The sequence below is a fragment of the Vanessa tameamea genome, chromosome 4, assembly GCF_037043105.1.
Source record: "Vanessa tameamea isolate UH-Manoa-2023 chromosome 4, ilVanTame1 primary haplotype, whole genome shotgun sequence".
NCBI lineage: Eukaryota > Metazoa > Arthropoda > Insecta > Lepidoptera > Nymphalidae > Vanessa > Vanessa tameamea.
In genome coordinates, this window is record NC_087312.1 from 11,472,393 (window position 1) to 11,497,956 (window position 25,564).

General features: G+C 31.8%; 1 protein-coding gene across 8 annotated transcripts in view; it reads right to left on the reverse strand.

The window, feature by feature from the left end:
- Pde1c (Phosphodiesterase 1c) overlaps positions 1-25,564 on the reverse strand; it is a 442,898-nt gene that overhangs the window by 174,210 nt on the left and 243,124 nt on the right. For 5 of the 8 annotated variants that reach the window (XM_064220714.1, XM_026632919.2, XM_026632909.2 and 2 more), the window contains exon 1: positions 19,002-19,349. The exons of 2 other annotated variants lie outside the window; for them this stretch is intronic. In XM_064220714.1, coding sequence (XP_064076784.1) covers positions 19,002-19,263 — 262 coding nt within the window. In that variant the 5' untranslated portion in view covers positions 19,264-19,349. Of the gene's footprint in view, positions 1-3,884; positions 4,244-19,001; positions 19,350-25,564 lie in introns of those variants that run through there. One more of the 8 variants, XM_064220715.1, reaches the window with a different exon arrangement.

Genomic DNA, 25,564 nt, shown 5'->3' on the forward strand with positions numbered 1-25,564 from the left:
ATTCGATTTGACTATATACTTCATTAATAAAATGCAGAAAAGAGCTATCCGAACTATTTAAAAAATTAGCTCTAGGACATCATTACGCGAAAAATTTAAAGAAATAGGCGTATTAACGGCTACTTCACAACATATTTATGATAATATAATGTTTATACAGAAGAATATACAAAAGTATTCCATAAAAGCTGATATACATACTATTAATACAATAAATAAGAATAAACTTGTAACCCCTACTTTCCGTTTGCATACGGTAAAGAGAACGTTTTTCGGCAATGGTATACGCATATATAATAAGATACCGGGAAATGTAACCAATTTACCATTTACGAAATTTAAAAAGTTTATTAAGTCTAAATTAATAAATAAGTCTTATTATTCATTAAAAGAGTACTTTTTAGAAAAAAAAACGCCTGGATTTAGGCTCGGGTTCCACCACAGGACACTAATTATTGTAAAAAAAAAGCATTGCAAATCTGTTTATTTGAAAAGAGCAACTATGCGAGTTTCTTGCCGTTTCTTCTCGCTGGAGGCTGCTTTCCGAAACGGTGGTAGTATTTTAATATCGACGATTAAAAGACGCTTCGTTGTGTAGTTTATTTGAATAAAATTTATTTGATTTGTTTTGAAAAAGGTTCTAATGGAACTCGAACTGGCTTATAAGATTGATCTTCTATATCTGTGCCCACAGTGCTAATTATTGTGAGAATAAAATCGAATCCCACCGCAGATTAAGATCGTGATCGTGACAGAAACTGTTTTGCGACATTGACTGTAATGATTATAACACTAGATTAAAATCCGACATTGCTCAGGTAGTAAAAAAATAAATAAAAATAAACAAATATTTTTCATATATTATATAATAATTTTTAAAAGTTTATTTTTAATTTATTTAGGATAAGTCTCCATTGAGTCCACCGTACTTCTGCACAAAATTATTATTTGGAACACACTTTTTGAATGCACACGTAAACGTCAAATATGGCCGCCCGTTGAACTGTCATGTCATTGAATTTCATGGATCTAATATCGAAATATCTCGATTATGCGAATTTTGCGGATATTTGCTGGCACTAAAAATTAATCTTTTTAACGATCTATAGTTTTGGATAGGTTTCGATCAGGTCTATTGTAGACCTGCCCGAAATTATTAATATAAACATTAACGATAAAAATCTGATCTATGAAATAGCGAATGACTTTAAATCGGTATCCAAGATTTATCGTTTAACCATTACAGATCAAAATGACGATCTTTAAGCAATTATTGTATACAAACTGTAAAATACGATAGCATCGTTTAAATTGTTAAATCAAGAAATCATTCCCAAGCAAAGCCTTAAGATGTGGTGAAAACATGGACGAGATGACAATTTTATAATATAAATTAAAAAAAAATGAAATTAGTTTTTTAATTAAAACAGCATTTTATTAACATTTTAAATTTTCAATGTAACGGAATTATTACACAGTTCTAGTCGACTTTTTTCTTAAAACTCCGAGCTCTTATAATTAGGTTGAACTCGTCCGAGCTCGGAGAGTTTCCTAAAAAAACAAACAATTACGAAGTTCTTATCTCGTTCTCTCGACATTCAGTATTAACTTTTTTTTGATCCATTTAATTGGAAATTAATAAAATATCTATATAATTTTCTAAATGACAAACACTGAACATAAATAAATATTATAATATTCATGTTGTTAATAAGCGAAATGCGTGCGAATTTTATTCCAAAGGTCGTTTACATATTACGAATATATATTTTTTTGTATTTATTGATAGCCGATGTATAAAAATCAAGCAAACTGGAGGCTAATGGATATTCAAAGTTATTTGTATCGTATGAAATACAACTCGATATTTACACACATATATTTACAATATAAGCAAAACAAAAAAAATATATATATTTATTTTTAAATTATTTTACGCTGAGTTTTAAGTTATTACACTGGCTGGCTCTGGTTTAAATAAAAATGTAGAACGCTAAAAATTTTAATATCCTATGATAAACAATACTTTGCATCAATTTTATTTTCCGTCAAACAATCGGCTAGGATATTGCACTGATTTAAAATATATTTTTTGTTTATTTATTTTTTTTATTCTGACTTTTATTTGTTAAAATATTTTTCTTGCCATTTTTTTTATCATCCAAATATTTTTTTTTATTATTCGCATATCATTACGTTTGCACCTTGAACTATTTTATAATCACAGGTGATGACGATGGTTAACAGCAAAATTAAAAGCGGATGCAAATTCCCAGTAGGGTCAAATAATTAAGGATTTTTTAATACGTCAATAAATAATATTAAATGTGTCAGCGTTTATTACAACATTTAAAAATATTTCTTGAGAAGAAATATTTTTACAAGAAATGTTTATTATTTCTGTCCTCGGTTACTTCCTACCGAAGTTCACCTCATCCATAGAATACTAAAGCAATATCTACGCACCGAGAATCGGATACAATTGTGCCTTATTTTTGTAGTAAATGGACTCACGTCCAGTTGTAACGATACTTATCAGAAGGTATATCATGAAGACCGTTCTCACAAACTTCGATTAATTTTCGTGGTTTCGCTATAGAATAGTCTTCATGGTCGGCTGGAATTTTTATTTTTAATATTTGTCTTTCAACCTTTTTATAAGTAGCTCGGTTTTTATTATTTAAAATATTTATATATATATTTTTATTTTACATAACTTGGTTACCACTGCTAGACATTGGCGTCGTAAGATTTTTTTTATTGTTTCCTACATCACCAATGCGCCACGAAAATTAGGAACTAAGATGTATGTCCCTTATGCTTGTAGTTACACTTGCTCACTCACCCTTCAAACCGGAACACAACAATATTAAGTATTGCTGTTTGGCGGTAGAATATCTGTGTGGGTGGTACGTACTCACACTTGCACAAAGCCCTATCACCAAATCATATAATATTTGTAAACATTTTTGTTTTTATTTGCATTAACTAACCGAACAGAAAAGGAACGGTTGGCGTCGGGCAGGCGGCCGACAGTAAAGGACCTCCGAATACTATTTCATGCAGTTTGAATTGAATAAGGACTAACACACATTGAATTGATTATGATTAGTTATTGTTTTTTACATCTTAAGCTGAGCTAAGGCCTCGTATCCATTTAGAGGAGATGGTTTGAAGTTCATTGCACCATGATGCTCCGATGCGAGTCGGTGGATACATATGTGGTTTTCACTTCTCACGATGTTTTCTTTCAGAACCCAGCATAGCATGAATTATATACACAAATCAAGCAATTGAAATTTCAGATGTCTTTGCCTGGGTTTGAACCTGCAATCAGCGGTCAAGATTCCCTTGTTCTTACCATTGTGCTAACTCGGCTTTTTTTACATCTTTATCAATAATATATAAAACAGAAAAGTTTGAGCGCGCTCATCTCAAAATTTATCAGTCGGATATTGAGAAAGGTTTGAAGACTATGCAACTTTGAGTGCGTACAAAACCGTGCGTGTAGCTAGTCATGATATATTCCTAGAATGCAATAAATTAAGTTCGAAGTAACCGGATAGTTGTTTTCTATAATAACGAATGTAAATAATTAAACAATGTAGATAGCAAAACATTATTACGACTTACAAGCGCTCGCTCGCAGTCATATTAAATACAAACATACATATTCAAAACATACCGCTTAGAACATAAACGCAATAGAAATGAATAATACATTTAAAAAAAAAGAATATAGACACTAATTGACTTATTTATTAACATTTTTTTTTATTATAATTGATTCGGTATTCGAAAAAAGAACACACAGATTTGCTTAACAAATCAACATTACTTAACATTTAACGTTAAAGGCGATAATAATCAAATTTAAAACCTACCTATGACATAGGAGTAACCGTCCAGCGTAAGAACACATTTCCTCAACGCGCCCGATACCGATCGATGTCTGTGCGTCCTTGGAGCTGCACCCAGGGCTCTACCGCCCCCAGGGTCGCTGTGACACTTGTGCACCAGCTCTTTATCGTTAGCCACATTACTGTTTCCGTCCACGGAGCCCTGCCTACTACCCTCCAACAAAGCCTTGCCACGTCTCATCATCACATTATACGCTACCTCCAGTTCACAGATAACCAGTTTCGCTCTTAACACTTCAAAGGGAATTGGTTCACACAATCAATCACTCCAACTACCGTTTCACTTCTGTGTTTGTTTTGATACGTTGCAGCGTCATAAGCAATGTACATATAAACTTTTTTAGTTATTCACAGATGTTGTCGATTTATGACGATTTCACTAGAACACATTAACACAAACGGACTTAGTACCGTTCTATTTTTCTAGTAACTGTTGCGTAGGTGACGGGACCGCCTTTATAAATAATTATATATGCATTCAAAATAAATCGTTCAAATAGACTTTAACAATAATAAACAAATATAAATCGATATTGAATCTGTTAATTCGAATCAATTTAATAGTTCCATATTGGTCAATTTTCAGATTGGTTTTGAATTAGTGTAACGATTAATTAATTAGCTTGTCAGTTGCTTTGAAATACAATCCTAATCTGATTGTGCAACATTCATAGTGTGTAGATTAAACAAAACATGCAATTAAGATAATGGAGGCACGCGTGTATATCAATCGATAGCTTAATTTATATACAAACAAAATAACGCGATATAATTATAAAGGGAATGCCAAACTTAGAACGATATCATGTGAATTTAAATGCTGGGATTTATAAGATAATTAAACTCTTGTATGATTTACGCGATGCATTAAAACCAATGAAATTAAATTTCTTGTATTATGCCGTTTTCTTTGTAGCGTGAATTCAGAGTAGATTATTCGTAGCAGAGCGTGGGATAGTATCGTTAATTTTATTGTTTCTAAATTATCTTATGGAGCCTCAATGGAAATTGTATATTTAAACTTATTCTTCTCGGTGTGTCTGTCTGTTGTTTACGGGCAAATCACTAAATCGAATTTGATGAAATTTGTTATGAACCAACCTTGAACTCCGAGAAAGGACATAGTCTACTGTTGCATGTCTAACAAATGACTCAAGTCTTGGATAAGTATTGCATATTTTTATTTTATCATATATAAACACTATTGATGAAACTACAGCGTTTTGAATAATTACAGTCACGTAATTAACTTAAGGCTAGTATATAACACAGTGGTCGGCTTTTGTACGCGCCAACTAACGTATCGTTGGATATAAGAGTTATAATGAACATTTCAACACAAGATACTCTTTGTTGCGCTAGTTTACAAACGCCGGCGGCACTCGTCCGATATTTTAATGCCTCATTCGACGAAGCCTTTAAATAGGTAGAAAATTAATTTCAAATAGTTCAGTTATCAAAAATATACTATATATTTTAAAATGAATTTATCTCAATGGTTTAAATTCGGAAAATATGACATTGAATCAAAAATGGTGACAACACGGAAATCTATTTTCACGCTTGATGTTTTCCGCCATAGTAACGTGTAGGGCGCTCCATAAATGGTTGCGTCATGTCACTGGGGGTGGGGGCGCCCCCCATTTGTAAACAGATTCTGACGTTGTCCGTTGGACTATTCCAAATCGCGAACAACAGGTGGTCCCGTACGCCTAGTACCACAATATAGAAATTTGTAACAAAACTTGTCCGGGTGACCTAAACTTTTTATGTATATATTTACAAGTCGAACTGTGAATATTTGGTGTGTAATTATTGAATAAACTTCTCTTTCTTACATGCCGCACTAGACGCGAATCTGACGGGTGCGTTCGAACGCTGTTCAGGGCGGCATGACGCTACCACGCGACCGTTCCGCGTGGAAGGCTGCGCGCAACTGACAGACTATCTAAGGCACATGTTTAGCCGCTACAGGTAGCTCCTGATTAAAACTGGCCACTCTAAGTTCCAAATTCAAAATCCCCGAGGAGTCTAGCAATCGTTTTAAAAACGAAGACGGATTTTTCCGTTCTATTCAATGTCGCTGTGCTCACCTTGAAACCTTTGTGAGTGTGAATTAATTGGAAAGGTTTAAAGGGAAAGCTTTTCTCAACATTTTTCCTTCCGAGACCTCGTTAGCTAAATTATGAATTTAATTAAATTAAATTTGCATCATCTGTTTTATTTAAAAAATCGTAATAATATTATTTGGAAGGAATGTTTAATGTTTTCTTTTCATTTTTTTTAAAAATCGTTATCGAGCATTCGCTCTTAGCATATTTTTTATTTCATTATTTTGAATGAAAACAAACGTACAAAATGTTATCGTAATGTTATAAGTAAATTTTTGGGAAAAAGAAAAGCTTTATGTTTGGTACGAAAAAAACATAATATTAGACTAAACAAAACTTTGATTCTTTGATAAATTCAAACTATCACTCTTATTAAATCCTTAAATAAAAATGTTATCAATATTCTAACAACGAAGATGAAATATTTTCAAACGAACCGACAATCAGTGAAGTTTTTACGCAAAACTTTACAAAGGCAAAAAATAACTATAACAAGATTTAGTTTTATTTTTTATTCTGATAATCAGATCATTGAACAAACATATTTAAGTCTTATTTTGATACTTTCGCTTATCTAACAATGTTGAAATAATATTATTTTAAAAAAAAAATTCTATAAATAAATAAACTTCTAAAAGTATCATATTCTTGTTACTTCGAGAAATTACGAGTACGTATAATATGTTTTCTGTATTGTGTACAAGATTGAGATGAGTTTAGTAAGACAGTTGTAAAATAACTATTTAAATTGCAAAACCTGTTAAAATGTTTATGCTTTATAATGGTATTCTAGTGTACTCTTAACTTAAAATTACATTGAAAACATCCTTACCAAATAACTCAAGGAAAATAAATATAACCTTACTTTCATCAATTACAGTTGAATAAATATATAAGATATCGTTGATACAAAATCTCTTGCAATTTTAAAGCTTTTAATTCTAAAACTTAAGAAAAAAACACTTTTCAAATTTTGTATCAAATAAATGTACTAATTTCAGAATTTTAACAGCTTCGTATTTTTTTTCTGATTTGGATGAAATCCAGTAAATGCTAAATGTTGCTAAAATGCTAAGCGCAATTAGGGACTGCCTTTCATAAGCTCTCGAGTAAAATGGCTGATACTGCGCAAGTTTAAAAAAACATGTTATGAGAATACTAGTTTAGTTTAGTTAGTTTTATATTATATGTATATTTATATTATATTTGCTTAGAATATTTATTTGGAGATGTTCAAGGATATTATGAAGGGATAACGATCATTGAAAAACTCTATAACAAAGAGTTTCCTTATAGATTCTCTATATGCGTGGGCTATCTTATAATACTGCTGACTTCTGCTGCCTGTGATTCCGAAATTGTGACTTCAAACTTCAGACGTGCTGAAAGCATGTAATAAAGCATGTAAATTCATTTGTTTTGCTTGCCTTGTCGGATTATTTGTCAAGCGGAATGAGGTCATAATGGCTGTCGCTGAAAATATCGTTCACCAAATATCGAAATAATTAAAATATCGAGTTAAATTTAAGTGAGCAATTCAAAAAATTAAGAGTTACGATACAATTTAGATTTACTGTACAATTACTGCTAATATTTTCACAGATTTGCTTAAAGCTCTATAGAAGCTGACCGTGATATATATTGTTTGACGTCCTCTAAAATAATAGTTTAACACGAAACCAATGAAATAATATCCAAGATCTTAACTTATCTCACATTTAGTAATTGTTCGTAATCAGGTGTAATAGTTTATAGAGATATCTGCTTGATTTAAAAGCCAGTCAAATATTCGGAAAAATCAACAAAAATGAAAACACACGGAAAACAATAGGGACCAATTATCTAACTATCCAAGTAACACAGTAACAACAAAAATATTATATAAAATATTTATTTGTGATGTGTATACCTAATATCACAAATAAAAAAATATTTATTTGTGAAACACGTCTATTAAAATCAAAATAAAATTGTATCTGAAAAGTATTTTAAGTTAAAAGCACTTTCAAGTCGGTATCGATAAAATGTATTTTTTTTTTGTAAAGCTGCTAAATAATAAAAGAGATTTAAACGAAGGATTCTAAAAATAAGTTTTAATAAATTATATAAATAATATATCTTTGCATTTTGCATTGCACGACAACAAGTTGGTCATGGGTTTGATGATTGGTGTAAGTATTCCTAAAAATGTATTCGAAATTTGAATACTAAGATGTATAATTATGAATGGATCGAACACGTATAAACCCACTGATATTGAAACGTATTTCAAAGTCATGATTGGTGAACTATCATACCATGTATGTAAACTACTAAAATTACAAATTATTTTTGATCAAAGGGTTCTACTTGAAATGGCAATTATGAAAATGTTCGTTAATTCTCATTAAATCATATATATAAATATGTTTTTGTAGCTTTAAAGTGGTTTTTAAGCAAGGTCGTGATATTATTACGAACAGCCTTTGCTTTCTACTCTAAATTGCCGGTTATTTATATATATATTGTGAAAGGTAAGCGGACGGGCAAAAAACGTGCCACCTTATGGTAAGCGGTCACCGCCCCTAGACATCAGCGCTGTAGGAAATATTAACTTTTCCTCATATCGCCAATACGCCAGCAACCTTGGGAACATAGATGTTGATATCCCTTGTGCAATTACACAGGTTCACCCTCTCTGCAAACCGGAACACAGCAATACTGAGTACTGCTGTTTGGCGGTCCAATATCTGATGAATGGGCGGTACCACGGTACCAATTCAAACTCATGCTCACACAAAGTCTAACCACGAAGTGAATACGAATAGAAATATTCTTATATTATATCTTAGATGATAAAAAAAGCGTGGAGTTAATATTTTTTGACTCCGGGCATATATAATTGTATTTTACCAACGTGACTTTGTATTTTTAAATGTTGAAACTACTGAGTTTCTTGCCGGTTCTTCTCGGTAGAATCAGCATTCCGAACCGGTGGTAGTTTCACTTAATATACTTTGTAAAATGACGATTTAAAAGTGCTTGTCTTGTCTCTTGCCTACTTGAATAAAGTATATTTTGATTTTGATTTTTATATGTCATACTTATGACTGTATAAGATTACGTTTTGTTTTTGTAATTGCGGCACTTCAAAGAGATGTGTTTTGTTAACTCGTTTGTTTATTTGTAATTTTCTTATATGGAATGTTTTTCGTTTAGGAAAATAGACTATAGGTAATAAAACGTACAAACTATTTTCTCGATTTCAATTGCTTTACTTATAGTGTTGCAAGGTATTGTGGGTAGTCTCTTAAAGAATAAGATTTTTTTTAGATGAAATATTCATCAATATATATCTCACAGATGTACAATGTGCATCTGCACCTTAATGAAAAACATAAATTTTGCTCACTGATATCTTTTTACGTCACATTACAGAATCATGAGATATTGTTGTAACTACATCGGCGAATTGCCAAAACGAAGTTAAAAATTATGAGAATTTTAGCTTAAATCAATAGTACTCTTCGGATATCTTAACAAAGCATATCTTAATTGTGAAAGAAAAAAGAAGAAGCCTGTGAATATTAAACTGCTGGTCATACTGTCCTTCAAAAAAAGGTTTAGAGTTTCCACCGCACTGCTCGAATGCGGGTTGGTGGTTACACATGTGGCAGATATTAGATACATGTCAGTTAACACACGATCACTACATTGTCGAGAATGACATGATTTATAGACAATAAAATTTCAGAGCTTGCCTGAATCTGAACACATGAACTCATCGGTTAAGATTCATGCTATCGAACAACTGTACCGTTGCGACTTAACTTTAATCGTATTTTAACAAAAAGGCATAAAAAATATTTTTACGACGTTCACAAAATTTCGATCACAATTACAATCCATTGTAATATTGACAATCAGGCCGCCTGCTCATTCCATTTAATAAATTCATTCATTTAATTCCAAACGAATTACAAATTAAACAATAACAAGAGCTAAAAGTTATTTAAACTTTATTAAAATGTCATTAATTTCCAATGATGCTATGTTAATCTTCAATTACATAAATGTCATTTTAACGTCATGTTGTTATTGGTTTTTTTTTAATAGTAGCGCCACTCCACCGTTTCTGAGGTAACATACGATTTTCAATATATTTTTTTAAATTACGATCTTAATAATAAAATAATAATAAAAACACGTTAAGAAATAATTATTTGTCTAATCGTTAAAATTTTCAATTAATCACCACTAAATGCACTTTTTAAACGCAGTAATATATTAATAATTAGCGTAAGAAATATAAAATTGAATTTAAAAATTGTATTTAAATTGGGAAAACAACACGAAACTTTCGTTAAATTAAAAAAAAAATGAAGAAGAGTAAAAAGTTCCCTAAGAGTAAAATACTTCCATAACAAAAAAAAAATGGCTGGCTGAGTAAGTTAACGGAGAAGCCGTATTATATTCAAGTCACTAGAGACACTATGCCATGTTTAAACAAATACAACTACCTAATTCTGCCATTACTTAAACTACCTAATAAATTTTCAAAAGAGTACAGTTTCAATTTTCTTTCAATTTTATCCCTGAGAGGATATAAAGGGTTTATCAAATAATAACGTTACATAAACTATATTGAGACTCTCCAAAGACAATATTATAGTACATCTCGGTATGTCCTGATTTTTGATAATGACATCAAAATATCAATAATAACTAATATGCTGTTAATAAACTTTACACTTCGTTATATTGTTAGCCTTCGTCGATTTTTCACATACATTTACTAAATGGGGTTGTATTATGTTTATAAAATTTTTTGCCCAAATGTCATAGTAAAGGTGGTGGCCACCTTTGTCTACTTATTATAATAAAAAAATTGATATCGTTGTTTCAATTAACAGAAATATCGATTGATTCATTTTTTATACAAATAATTTGACTTATTCATACAGTATCTGCCGTTTCTGACATTCATGTATTTATTTTATAAACCTAAAAATCTTTCGGTGTTTCTGTTAAAGTTTACGCAGCGTTGGTTTGGGATTTTTTTTTATATTGTAGGTTGGCGGACGAGCAAATGGGCCTGATGAAGTGGTCTCCACCGCCCATAGATATACTGGGTACTACTGTTTGACGGTAGAATATCTGATGAGTGGGTGGAAACTACCCAGACGGGAATTTTTTTCTCTTTGAACAGCTCAACAGCTACATACATCTAAAACAAATATGCAATAAATTAATTGAAACCATCAACTTAAATAAAATTGATAATTTAAATTTATTTTAAAGTTCTGTTTTAAACGGATTAGTAGTTGTTACTTTTTCTCGAACAAAGAAACCATTAAACATAAATTACATATTCGTATAATTGTCATGATATATGATTATTAATATAAATAAGATATATAATTAAAATATCACGATGTATATAGGACTACATATATATCGTTCACACATACTATTCTATATAAAATATATAACATCGTCTTATTGCGGCCGTCGGTGACAAGGCGACGTTCATTTTTCGCCCACAGAATCGAAATTGCGTTTTAACGGGAAAATGCTTACAATATTATTGAGACAGTTACGCGTTTATGATGAAAAGTTTTAATTTCGTATCGATGATGATCATATATAACATAAGTTTATGTTTAATTTAATTTTGTAAAATATATAAAAATAGCATGGATGAAAATAAAACGATAAATTTGAAGTTGAGGAATGTCGTGATCGATCATTTATATTCATATGAAAATACTGGCTATTTCCTCCAAGATCTTGTCATAAGCTTATAAGTTCGTAAATCCAGAGATCCTGATTTCTAGCCCAGGGTCATCCAATAAAAAGGTATTTGGGGTTTTCTCTCGATAAATTCTTAGTAGGAGTCAGTCTTGCGTCTGAACTCTTTCGTGTCATATCAGACGATATTATTCAGACTGATTTCAACAACGGATGGCAATCTCAATAGAGATTATCCAACTACACAGAACTTATAATGCACATGTGTGTGCCCATACATAGGTCATGAGATAGTGTCACGAGATACAGCCTCGAAACAGACGGACAGACAGACGGAAGGACAGCGGAGTCTTAGGAATAGGGTCCCGTTTTACTCTTTAGGTAAGGAATCCTAAAAACGACTGATTTAGGTGTAAAACAATCTTAAATATACTTAATCCCTTTTATATGAAGGTTTATAATTGTGTAGCCAGGGCCGGACCGTAAGTTTAGGGGGCCGTCGGCTAAAACTACTTAGGGGCCCACCTAAGACTCGCAGGGCTGCAAACCATACAATCTGTTTAATTTAATAAAGTTATGGATTCTTTCGCATTATCGTCTAGTTTTGACTCTGACTTGACTTAGCTGGGGGCCCCTTGAATCCACGGAGACCTGGGCTGAAGCCCAAAAAGCCATATGGTAGATCCGGCTCTGTGTGTAGCTGTACATTATTTTCATTGTTATTGTATTGTATAGAAATATTTCCTTACATAAAGTATAATCAATAATAACGCTGTAATAAACAACGACAATTCTTCTTTCTTTACTTCGACCGACATTGTGTTTTTCTATAGCGCGAGACGGATTATAAATAACTCTATTATAATATTATAAATAAATTGGCTCGTAAAACTCGTACATTTTTGGATTTGAACACGTAAACTTCTCGGTTAAAATCTACTTCAACCACTGAACTATCTGAGATTATACTATTTAACCTGGTTGTAACTATGTTTTATAGTAAAAAAACTATAATAGGGCTTACGAGTTACCACATAATTATATGCACGGTCACCACTCACCACGCAGTGGTATTTCTACGTTATATAACCGCTTACAACCGCGATGCATCGTCTACGGAAGGTATTTATAAGGCTTAATTACCGTACCTTAAAAACCGCACCATTTACATAGCAAGAAGGTCTAATATAAAAATATTATAATAAGGTTTGTATTAAGGTAAAATTATATTATTAAAGTACATTTTTAACCTCATATATTTATATGTATGTTAGTATTAGAAAATACATTAAATTATTCAGATAGTAACAAATCCTTTACCACAAAAGCATAGATTTTAAAAATGAAAAAACATTAAAAATATATATATGAAATAAATAATACAAAAATGTAAATTGAAGCAACGAAATCACCAACAAATAAGCCTATCTTTAAAAGAGGGTAAAACTTAAAATAGGGATTGTAGGGAAATTCCAGGAGCGCTTTATATATTGCAGCGATAAAACAAATCGTTAGTGCACGTTTGTACATAGTGAAATGTGCTTTTGTCACGCGACCCTACGATTAGGGCGTGCACAAACGGTCTGGACGCTGACTAGACTTTTTATATCATAATGATTGGGTGGGATATCGAGTTTACCTTTTATTATATCGACACGAGCATGTGATGTTAGCATTAAATAAATATATATATTTCTGGATCAAACTGGATAAAACTGGATCCAATGACTCACGTGAATACAATAAAATAATTGTATTCCACTATATGCAAATACGGTACGCAAAAATACAAAAGTAATACTTTTCACTTACGTATTGTTGGGTTATCGTAGGTATCAGGTATATGAAGTAGCCTAATACTTGAGGTTCCAGGTTGCTTCATACATAATATCATCAAATTTGGTTCAGTGGTTTAACCAAGAAAGCGTAAAAGACAAACAGTCAGTCTGTCATTGATAGTTAATTTCGCATTTGTAATATCAGTTTAGATATTTAACTTAAAACTGATTTTTTTTTAAACATACTAGAATGACATTAGGTTTATTGTATAATGTACATTTTAATCAATCAAATAATTAAATATATAAAAAAAAATTGACTGAAATTTTTTTGACGGATTTAGTCCAACCGAGTAGGTAAAAATTACTCATCAAATATTCTACGGCGAAACAGAAATACTTAGGTATTGATATGTGATTTTAAGGGTGAACGAGTGGCCAAGTGGTGAGTGTAACTAACATAACATGTGCCAGTGTTAATGTTCACGAGTGGTAGTGACCAATTTATATTCATATTTATATTTATTGGTCTATTCAAACCGTCAGTCTGTCAATCTCTATTAAATTTAAAAAGAAATCAAGAAACTCTCGCTCTACGGAAATTCACATAAATAAGCCTGATTGACAAAAACATTTATAAGAACGTGCATTATTTTTTATTTATTGTTACCAAAAGTAATTTATTCCGAGTAATAAAACTGTACTAAATTGTATGTAAAATTTCAGCTTTATCGGTTCGGTGGAAACGGATTAAAATTAAATGGTTATCGACCCACAGATAGTGTGAAACTTAAATTAAATAATTATATCTTCTAAAAAAATTAAAAAGCCAAACGAGTAGTACTAAAAACATAATTCAGGATAACATTTCTGATACAGTTGAACGACTTACTTACTTTTATTGTCGTTTAGCGTTCGGAGTATTGGTAGTTCGACATCAGTCTGATGGTCGCCCTCAAAAAAGGAAAGTAATCTAAATATCTAAATAAAAAAAGATTGCCATAATAAAATATTTTTTAAGTGAATACAAAATATAACTTGCTGACTTATGACCAATCTGGAAACATCAATAGTCAGTACTTATCTGTACAACTTGGGGGGTAAGCGTAACTACAAGGGACGTCACATCTTAATCCTTATGTTTGGTGTCACTCAACAATAACAACATTAAAAGCCTGTAAATTTCCCACTGCTGGACTAAGACCTCTTCTCCCTTTGAGGGGAGGGTTTTGGAGCTTATTCCAACACGCTGCTCCATTGCGGGTTGGTGGATACACGTGTGGCGGAATTTCGTTGAAAATAGACACATGCAGGTTTTCTCACGATATTTTCATTCTCCGAATTGTGTCCCGAGTGTACGAGATGAATTATAAACACAAATTAAGCACTTGAAAATTCAGTGGTGCTTGCCTGGGTTTCAACCCGCAATCATCGGTTAAGATGCGCGCGTTCTAACCACTGGGCCATCTCGGCTCTCAACGTGGTGTCACTTACGTCATTATATACCATAAAAATATTATGAGAAATATATTATTTATATATAAATCACTCTGATTCAAAGAATTTAAATATTGAATATAAAATCGATGATGCTAAATTCGTATAGACGATGAAAGAAGCACAGCCTACAAAAGGCATTGACGAGCTGCACTCGGGGGACATTCGTTCCTTAGTCGTCGGATGTATATGTAATAGAAACTGTGTATTAAGCGATTCTTTTTAATAATTTTCTCTTCTGATCCCTTATAATGATATTTTTTATGAAATAAGTAGGCTGATGAGCAAATGGTCATTGTGCTGTAAGATTAAAAAGTATTGCATCAATATTATTATAATACTCGTATATATTATGTCGCAGGCTACTTTACTTAAAGGCGCTTTTCAATCAGCGGCCTGAATGACACTCAGCCAATTAATTTCCGTTCATTGAATAGGGAAATTCACTTTAGAATCTAGATTATATAATCTAACCTAACCTAACCTAAACTAAACTATCAATATAAATATTTTTATTTACATGAGAGTCCCTATTCTATGAATGGAAGATGTATTAGCCGGTGTCATTCAGGAAACTGATTGAACGGTGATTTTTAGTACAGTGTCTAGGCTGTTAATTAAAAGGCTAATTTAACCACTTGGCTGCGACATATAGATTACATTGTTCTATAGTTTTATTTTGGTATATTCTGTATTGTTATATTATGTTACATTATTATATGACAATTAATTCTCAAATTGATTTGTATTACGATGGTTTATTTGGTAATAACTTAAAATAATTTTAATGTAATTAACAATATGTTAGTTTAAGAGGAATATTGTGACAAATACTACTTTACGGTAGAAGTAAGTTATGTTTAACATAATAATACTTACAATATATGTACCGGTCACTTATTAAGCCACACTTTTACGCTTTCATGGCTACAGAACCACTGAACCAGTTTAGTTAAAATTTTCTTTTTTTTCTTCCTTCTGAGGATAATTGAGATAAAAGGTTCTAAGGGAGTTTGTAAGGGATATTCGTTACAAATTGAATGATAAGCGTCCGAAGCCAAGTTCATGGGTTCACTTAGTAAAAGATATTAATGTTTTTTTTTATCTTCAATTTAGAATTATCGATGATTATACTTTTTTTAAGTTTCTGCCCAAAATTGATTATAAAATGTTTGATTGTTATCGACTTCAAATAGTATTTACCAATACTGCCATCACTATCGAAACACGTCTTTGTGATCAACTAACTTACTAAAGTAAGTTGGTTAAGTTATACTTATCATTGTTAGGCGTTGAAACCAAGGCCGGGGAATAGCTAACTTCACGACATAACACATCCTTAACAGAACATAAGTTTAATATCAGAATAGAGAAAAATAGAAATGTCATGACTATGTTCGATGATTATTTATAATATTATACATATATGTATGTATAAATACAATAAATGTATATTATATGAGAACGGAAGGTATTATCTGTTTTGAAATTAAAAACATTATAACACAGTTTGACCGATCACCGTGGAAATTGGTACAAAATAATATACATGTTTTTCATGGAGAGCAGCAGTGACGTCTTCCTAACTGTTCTAGGTCAGGCTGGGTACCCTCCTTACCTTAGCCTATCCGCAGCGGCTGTCTGGTTGTGTTTAGACCTGGTATGGACTTCATAGGCCTAGGAGGATGAAAGTACGTGGTTGTTTTGATCAGCTGGTGCTCTAATTGTAAAGTCGTTCAGTTTGTAAGTCTAAAAAACTGTAGTTACTCCCAAATTTCTCTCATTTAATCGGTTTTAACATACCGAGCGAAATATATAAAGTCATACACGTTTCTATAACGATACCTATTACAGTAGAAACTCATTGGTATTTCCTTACTTCTCCTAGGATAAAACTGTACTAGGTACTACTGATATTTTTTTTTTATAATATACTTATTTCCACCCTCGGCATCGCCCACGGTGGTCTGGACGAATATTAGGTAACCTTTGCCTTTTTCCGTAACCCTGACAATATGTATACAAAATTTAATGATGATCGTTCGAGTTAAGATGTCAAAAAAAATAAACAATCTCCCTTTTGCATCTGTAATATCAATAATGATAAACACTTTTGAGCAAACATATGTACGCAACGTAAATCCGATATGCCCTTATGTAAGCTGTATCCTACAAATGTCATTAGAACTTTATACCCAATATTTCATTCATAATAAGTTACATTAAGTTTTGAGAGGATGATTATTAATCAAACACTATAAAACAGTTATAGAAACATCCGTGACTTATCTGTAACTGTGTTAATGTAAGCTTCGTTTGTTAAACAAACATGCTGTTATTTATCTACATTATGAATTTATTCATATTTTTAATATTATATAACAAAATTTGACGACCTCCGTGGTCGAGTAGTGTGTACACCGGTTTTCATGGGTACGCCACTCCGAGGTCTCGGGTTCGATTTCCGGCCGAGTCGATGTAGAAAAAGTTCATTAGTTTTCCATCCATAAAACAAGTGCTTTCCTACTTACATTGGGATCAGAGTAATATATGTGATGTTGTCCAATGTTTATTTATTTAAATTTATTTATAAAATATGGAGCAAAATACAGTTAATACATTAAAATAATAGTTTAAAAAACTATATAAACACGTGAAAGAATAATATTTACCCATGTACCGTCTTCCTGATGTCGCGAGTACGGTACGTAGGCGATAAGTAGTTTTATATAATTTTATTTTATTATTGTTTTGACATCGATCTTTATTATGAGTGTCAATTTTCAAATTCATCCGATGTTTTGAAGATGATTAAATTATTGGCGATGGTGACGAAATTAACTTTGAACGATTCCGATACACATACAAGTACTAATAAAATCGTGTTGAAAACCACGTAAATGTTTCACTGCTATAAATCATAAATAAAAAGAAAATTTTGTTCTTGTAAATGCGACTCTTATATGATGATTTCGATATAGTTGTAATATTACAAATCCCTGTGACAACTAATTTCAATTGATCTCTAAAATTTTGTTTAAATTAAAAAAAATGGAATTTTAAAAACGGAATTTGAAAAATAAAAATGTGATTTTTATTTTTTATGTAATATATTATTAACTAATATACCTGCATGTTGGTAGAGGATTGCAAGTGATAGGTATTCTTTCCCGGATAAAAGTAACCCGTGTGCTCAATTTAACTCAGATCGGTCCAGCCGTTGAAGTGATTAAATAAAAAACATCCATCCATACAAACTATCCCATTTATAATATTAGTAAGATAAATAAATGTTGTCGACATGAAACAGATAATTTTACGAATTTTCCAGACATCATCAAAAATAATACAATACCTAGCATAGACAAAGTCTAAAGTCTCAAACACACCTCGTCTCACTACAAGTTTATAAACTTGAAGAGTAGTATCTCTAATAGTTGAAGCGGTCAGGTGATCTATGAATTGTAACTTGAGTGATATCGGTAACGTAACGTCCGAGCGGGGAAAGTTTACCAAATAAACTCAGAGTAAAGCTAATTATATTATTATTTAAGCCTTATTTATTTACTTACAACGTGATGGCATTGGAGAAATGGGGATATTTACCTGGAAAAAAAATACAACATATTAAATGACATTAAGAGAACGAAATTTTACGTAAACATATGATCCTCCGGGATGATATATAGCGGGGTGTTAGCTACACATCCTTTGTACGCAGAATATCATCAGACGCATGCAGGTTTTCTCACGATGTTGTTAATTTAGCAATGCTTACACAAACTTGAACTCACAATGTTTGGTTAATATGGACATAACCTAACTGTAAAATTAATATATTATACGTCGTTAAATTTACAATTACAGAACTACATCTATCTCATAAACTTAATATTCTTACAAGGTCTAACATTAAGAGAAATAATCTACTCAATTAATGTTTTATAAATACTCTGAAAACATACCGATTGTATAAGTAGCGCCATCTATCTGGAAAGTTGCACTCTTACACTTCTTGAAGATTTTCCCGCTGACAATTTGACGAGTGGCGCTGCCATGCGTAGACGGTTTCGACATGATTTCCCTCCTTACCGTGGCGCTAGTGTCGAACCTGTTCCTCAACTCCTCGAACGATAGATCGCTCGACAGATCCGGCGTTCGTTCGCGATGCACTTGCCCGCGCCCTTGCCCTAAGGGAACGTTCGATTCTACCGCTTTTTTGTCCATTTTGCTACACTTTTGTTACACTATCACTTAAACACTTTGACACTTATCGTGACATTGTCACTAATTCACATTGTCAATAAGTTCACCTATATAATGAAAAAATACGTGTTAATAATCGACTACGAATACGTGTGAATATTCTAAAATAATTTAAAAATGGAACATGCCTTTTTTATTCTAATGATTTATATAATCGGATCATTAATCAGTTAAACGTCGTGGAGAGGCTTTTATCATTACAGAGGACCACTCATAAATGCCGAATGTCATTTATCTGAGAGCAATTAATTCGATGCAAGCTCACGTACGGAACATCAATCCTCATATACCCAAACTCCATAATACCATAGCTATCCTTGAAACATACCTGTTAACAAGTGATATGACTAAATTTAGCCACCGCTGTTCTGGCAAATGGTTTGTTTTGATTCAGTCTTGCGTACGTAAACCACGTGTATGCCATGGATTAGTCTGCGGCGTATGAACGGGATTGATTATAACAAATACGAACGTTATAATGATTGTGATTTATTACTTTGTTGCCAACACTCACTCAGCTTGAGTATTAAGTTTATAATCCTTCTCATTAATAGAGGATGAGACCTCCACTCACGCTCGGTTGCTGTCTAATATTGACATTTACGTGTTTGTAAAATCATCTTACCCAGGAATAAAAGTGCTGTTTTTTTTTAATACGTGACAGTTTTGGTTTTGAACTCTGATTAACTTAATGAAAAGTCTTGTCATAGTTTAAAGAGCACTCTCCCCAAAAATAAGTTTTGAGGTCTTTATATAATAATTCTTAAAAAAAAAAAAATTCAAATGTAACTTCATTTTAGGCAGAAAGATTTAGGTTTTTTGGGTAATTCATATCCATTACGTTATTATGAGTTTTATCTTCTCATAAAGAAAATCTTCAAATAATCCTGACTTGTTAAAGTTTTTATTTCTAAAAGTAGGTAAAAGTCTTTTAAGAAGTATTGGGAGCTCTTGGGTTTCACCTCATAAAAAGCTCTTACCAAACGTAAATTTTAGTCACATCTTTTTTATTTAAGAAAGTAAGGAGCATATACTGTGTACAACAAGTCTTGAAAACATACATATTCCGTATTATTTTATTTAAATAAATAAGTTGCACTTTTAATGAGTCGTTTTTACTTTATTAACAATTAATATCGTAAAAAAAATATATTTTCATTAAATCTACTTTATGTTTTAGTTATTTAACAAGATAAAAATAATAGTGCTTAGAGCGCAGCAATTAATATAAATGAATCTTTGTTTCTAAATACGTTTTCGTTATTTTGAGAGAGCAAATTACCACTTCCAACGGAAAACGATCGTGAAGTATCAAAAAGGAATATCCGACATTTAATTGCATTAATTATAGCATTTAAACGAAACACGGAACAAAGTTATCGGTATGTTCTGAAATCGAAAACCGAATGTCAGATTTGATCCCAATTTTCAACTAACTAATTTCCCTTGCAATTTTTCTATTACTTCAAAACTCCGACATGACATAACTTTAGTAATATCCGATCCATCGAATCAGACTGTTCATTTGAAAGTAATTAATCAAAAATTGTCAAAGTCACATTCATATTGTTAAACTACATGCTGCGGAGATTAAACGACTGTTACGTTGCTTTTTATCAGCAACGAACACCTTCACAGTTGGAATTTAATTAATCTTATTTGATGATATTTTGTTACGCATGTTTTTTGGTTGGATTACTGCGACTAACAGTAATTTCATGGTTGTATTTAATTTACGTTTAATATATAATAATTGTATAAGATAACATTATGTAGAGTAGTATTTACATGATCTATTGATAGTCAATGACTTCAAGGTTGCGTTCGAAATGTTATCATAATGTTAGTGTTAATGAACTAAACCTATAACAGTAATGTCCTCTTAATCAAATTTATCAATCCCAAAAAGTAGATAAATGCGTAAAACATAAGTACAGAAATTTGTTTGAAAGCACACGTCCACTTTTATAGTCTGATGTGTCGGACATCTAGTACGATGGAGAGATCAGACGCAACTACTTTATGTTTACTGCGACGTACAAAAGTAACACTAAGTGGCACTGTAAACTTCTTGCAAAAATAGAATTCTTTTCAAGGGGATCCTTGGGATAGAAATTCAAATAAGCCAGCCACACACAGAAACGAAAAAAAAAAACATGTTTAAATATTTTTAAATAAAACCGTTATAAATAGAAAGAGATAGAGAGCAACAGACAGAGACAGAGAAGTGTTACCTCAACGCTTTTTATTAACATGAGTATTTTTGACAGTACACTGTATATTAAGCCGCGTAAAAAACTTCGTTCCATAAAATGCTTAACCTTATATTAATTCCAATTCAACCTTGAACTGTTTCTTTCATCGCAACCTAAGAAGTTTCACATAAAAATAACGTCTAAAAGCGGTTGCGTTCCTTCGTTGATTTCTCGAACGGTATATAGACAGTTAATTGAAAACATCAGCGAAGACTTTAATGGCTCACGAAGTCGATACGAAACGATCATACTTTCAACGCTACCTTTTACGTGTTTTGTGGAGTGGAGACCTATTTTCATGAGTAATTTTGCTAACTGCATTTACATAATTGCAAGCCGATACAGAGTTAGTTCTGTAAGTTTTTTTTTTTTTGTTATTCCATCTGTTATAATATTTTAACAGTTTTTACTATTTCAAATAAGATCCACCGTGATGTGACAATTGTAGGATTGATTAAAGCAGAATCTTGACGATGAATCATTTAAATTTATTTCTTTTGAGTATAAGATACACTCACCACACGAAAAATAATTTATCATGCAAATAAACAATTGATGCATAATTATATATTTTTAAACTGAATGTTGTGCTACTCAACCATTACAAATGTCAATTTTTTACTTTACTTAGTTACTTTAACCTAGGATTTAAATTCCCTTGCAAGTCTACATCTACAAAGTAGATGTTCAGATCTACACGTAAAAGTGAAATCTGAAGGCTAAGATAACTTTTACGATAACTGAAAATAATATAGCTTTGTTTCTAACAAACAATTGTGTGTTCAATAAATTATTAATACTCCTCTTTTAATTAACTTCCGTCTGTGATGGCATAATCCAAAGATATCAGAATGAATTCTACGATTTTAGTGTGTGGCACAAGTGGCCTTCAACTCATTAATTGGTTAAAATACTGTTGAGCTATTGAGACTTTAAGCAGTTAAACTCAGACCCAAGCCGTAGATCGCGTGACGTTATGTTTTTTATTATGTTAGAAATCTCTATCTTTGCCGTTAAATTGTTGGAAAAATCTATTTCTGACTACTTTCTTGATAATCTTGATGATCACCCTCTCATTATTTCAACAAAAGAAAGTTGTATTTCTCTGTTACTGTTTATTCAATATAAAAACAGCTGCAGGAAAACTTCGTGGTATTGTTACGATATTTTTTTCCTATTGTCAGTATAAATATTGAAATGAAATACTTCCTAAATATAATGAGAGAGGTTAAATTAATTTCAAGTTTGAATTTAGAATAAGATATTCTACAAAAATAATTGATTGAAATAAATCAAAATAAAAAAAAGTCGACAAAACAAATCATGATCACGTAGAATACTAGCAGTGTTTCGCCGGTAACTCGTTGGTGGCACGAATCTATTCAAGTCCACTTGGGTACGTCAACATAAATATTCTACTGTCATGCAGCAATAGTTACTACTGTTGTGTTGAAATTTTAAATGTAAGCCAGTGTCACTAGAGTCACAAGGGATATAACATCCCGAGTTCCCAAAGTTAGTGGCGCATTGGCAATGTAAGGTATATTTCTTACGGCATCAATGAATATGAGCAGTGATGAGCTCTAAATATCAGGTGACCCATTTTCTCGCCCACCAGCCCATGTTATATAAAAAAAAAACTGATACTCTGAGCGAAAAACGAACCTATTATGATATGAAACTATGATGATAAACACAAATTAAGCACATGAAAATTCAGTGGTGCCTGCCTGGGTTTGAACCCGTAATCAGCGGTTAAGATGCACGCGTTCTAACCACTGGGCCATCTCGGCTCAGTTGTCTCGAACACAAAATCGCATTCATGAAAAAGGTTGACAACGGAAAATTTGATTGTTTAAACATAAAACTCGTTAGGATTCAGTTGCTTGTAAAATTACGAGTACAATATTTGTATTCAACCCAGTGATTCTCACGCAGCCGTATATTTACTCCGTGATTTTTTTACGTAAACAATAACTAATACTAGATGTGCATAAGATCGAAGAATGTAAGCCTAGAAAGTACTAGAACACGTGAATCTTAACTTAAAATTTTATTTACTTGGTAAAAGGCGTATGTATTTGCGTGTATGCGTTTCTATATTATTTATCAGATTAAGTTGAGACTTCGTACAAGGATTGTTGACAGTTGGATGAATGTTGCCAGTATAATAGTCATGAACGTACTACACGTGGCGCGAGAGACAAATTTTCAGGCATATCTAAACTAAAAAAAATATTGTCATTGCAATGCACTTCGAGTAATAGCTAAGCATAAAATATTTGTTAATGCTTATATTATTTATTCCTCAACCCTTATTCAATTTCATTATAGTATGGAATGATTTTGTCTTATGTAAACAAAAAATATGATTTTCTAATTATTTATGTAATACGATTATATAAAACATAATTTTCTATAAAGACTTGACTAGATTTTATTCTACGATTTACTTTTTGTATTACAAGCAGGTGCCAGGTGGGAATTAAGGGATTTTATTACGAGTACCGGGTTACCGCTAAATTCATTCGAGTTCCAAGTTGCTCGGCGTTCGTCTGAGAGATTATTATGTAATTTGCACTGGCTGCCTTACTAAGCGATGTTTTACGAATAACAAAACTAACATCTGTAAGAATATTAAAATGATGTATTTTACTTTATGAAACTGAATTAAAGTTAAATCAATCGACGCGATAATCTTGATTTATACAAAATAAAAAAAAAAAATTTTTACTGGTTTACTCAAAATAAAGAACATTTTTTTTAGTAATTGGACCCTAAATGTACTAAATTGTACAAAAATAAATGGCGATCCATTAGAGGTGATCCCATTATAGACAGTCTGATCGAATACTGTCTTCGTCAGCCAGGAAACCACTAAGTTAATCTTAGTGGTTTCCTTCGATTATAACACAAGAAAGATAACTAAAAAAGAGCACAGAAAATTTTTAAGCCTGAAATACAAACTCAATCATATATCAATCATAATCATACATCAAACTACGAAGCTAAAATAATAGATACTCCACGGGCCCGGACCAAACTTTTTTGGAGACAAGAAAGAAAAAATAGAACAAAAAAAGAAACGAAACATAAATTACAAATAAAGGTAAATATTTGAATTTAGAATAGTAGTTTAAGAGTTAATAGAAGATCCTTAAACTGACAAAATGATAATGAGAAAAAAGCCGTGCAGTAGAATAACGAAAAACGGGCCAAATTAGAGTCGAAGTCGCGCGCTAAGGGTTACGTCACGACTTAATTTTATTGTTATTATTATTTGTCGTGAGCAGCTGGGATTACACGAACTTACCGGTAATTTTAATTAAATCTACATAAGCGAAATTAACCACTGACAGACTCATCATGAGATCTTCGAAACTATAGGTCCGATCTACTTGAAATTTGGCATTTGGAAATTTTAATTTTAGGAGGAGAAATGATATTGGTATAGTTGTATGATTTTTACCCGTACGAAGTCTGTATTGCAAGCTCGTATATCACAGAGTTCAATAATTTTAAAATTTATTGTAATTTCGGAGACATCATAAATGATACGATTTTAATATTGAAATATAGAAATATAAGAGTTTAAAAATTAAAAGTTACGTATTTGTACGTTAATATGTAATAGTATTAAAGATTATATTTTACTGATTTAGTGTTTTTTAATTGTACTCCAATAGTAGATGATATTCGAATTGCAAATTGACTTTGGTAGAAAACGTATCTACATATATCCAAGTACAAGTAAAAGCACATCTTTACAGCGTCAAACAGTATTAATAAAACGTAAAATTTGAAATGAAAAAAATGTAGAAATATTACAGTGGTTAAATCTTAACGTTCCCAGTGCTATAAAACATTTATTTTTAATGTCATTTCTAGATAATCGCTTAAGCTCGTTCCTCCCTTTGGCGGTGTAATTTATTATTTAGTTACGTCCACTGGACTTTTTGGTCTGACTGTTAGTCTTACTTCTGCCGCGACAAATGATCCCACTGTCA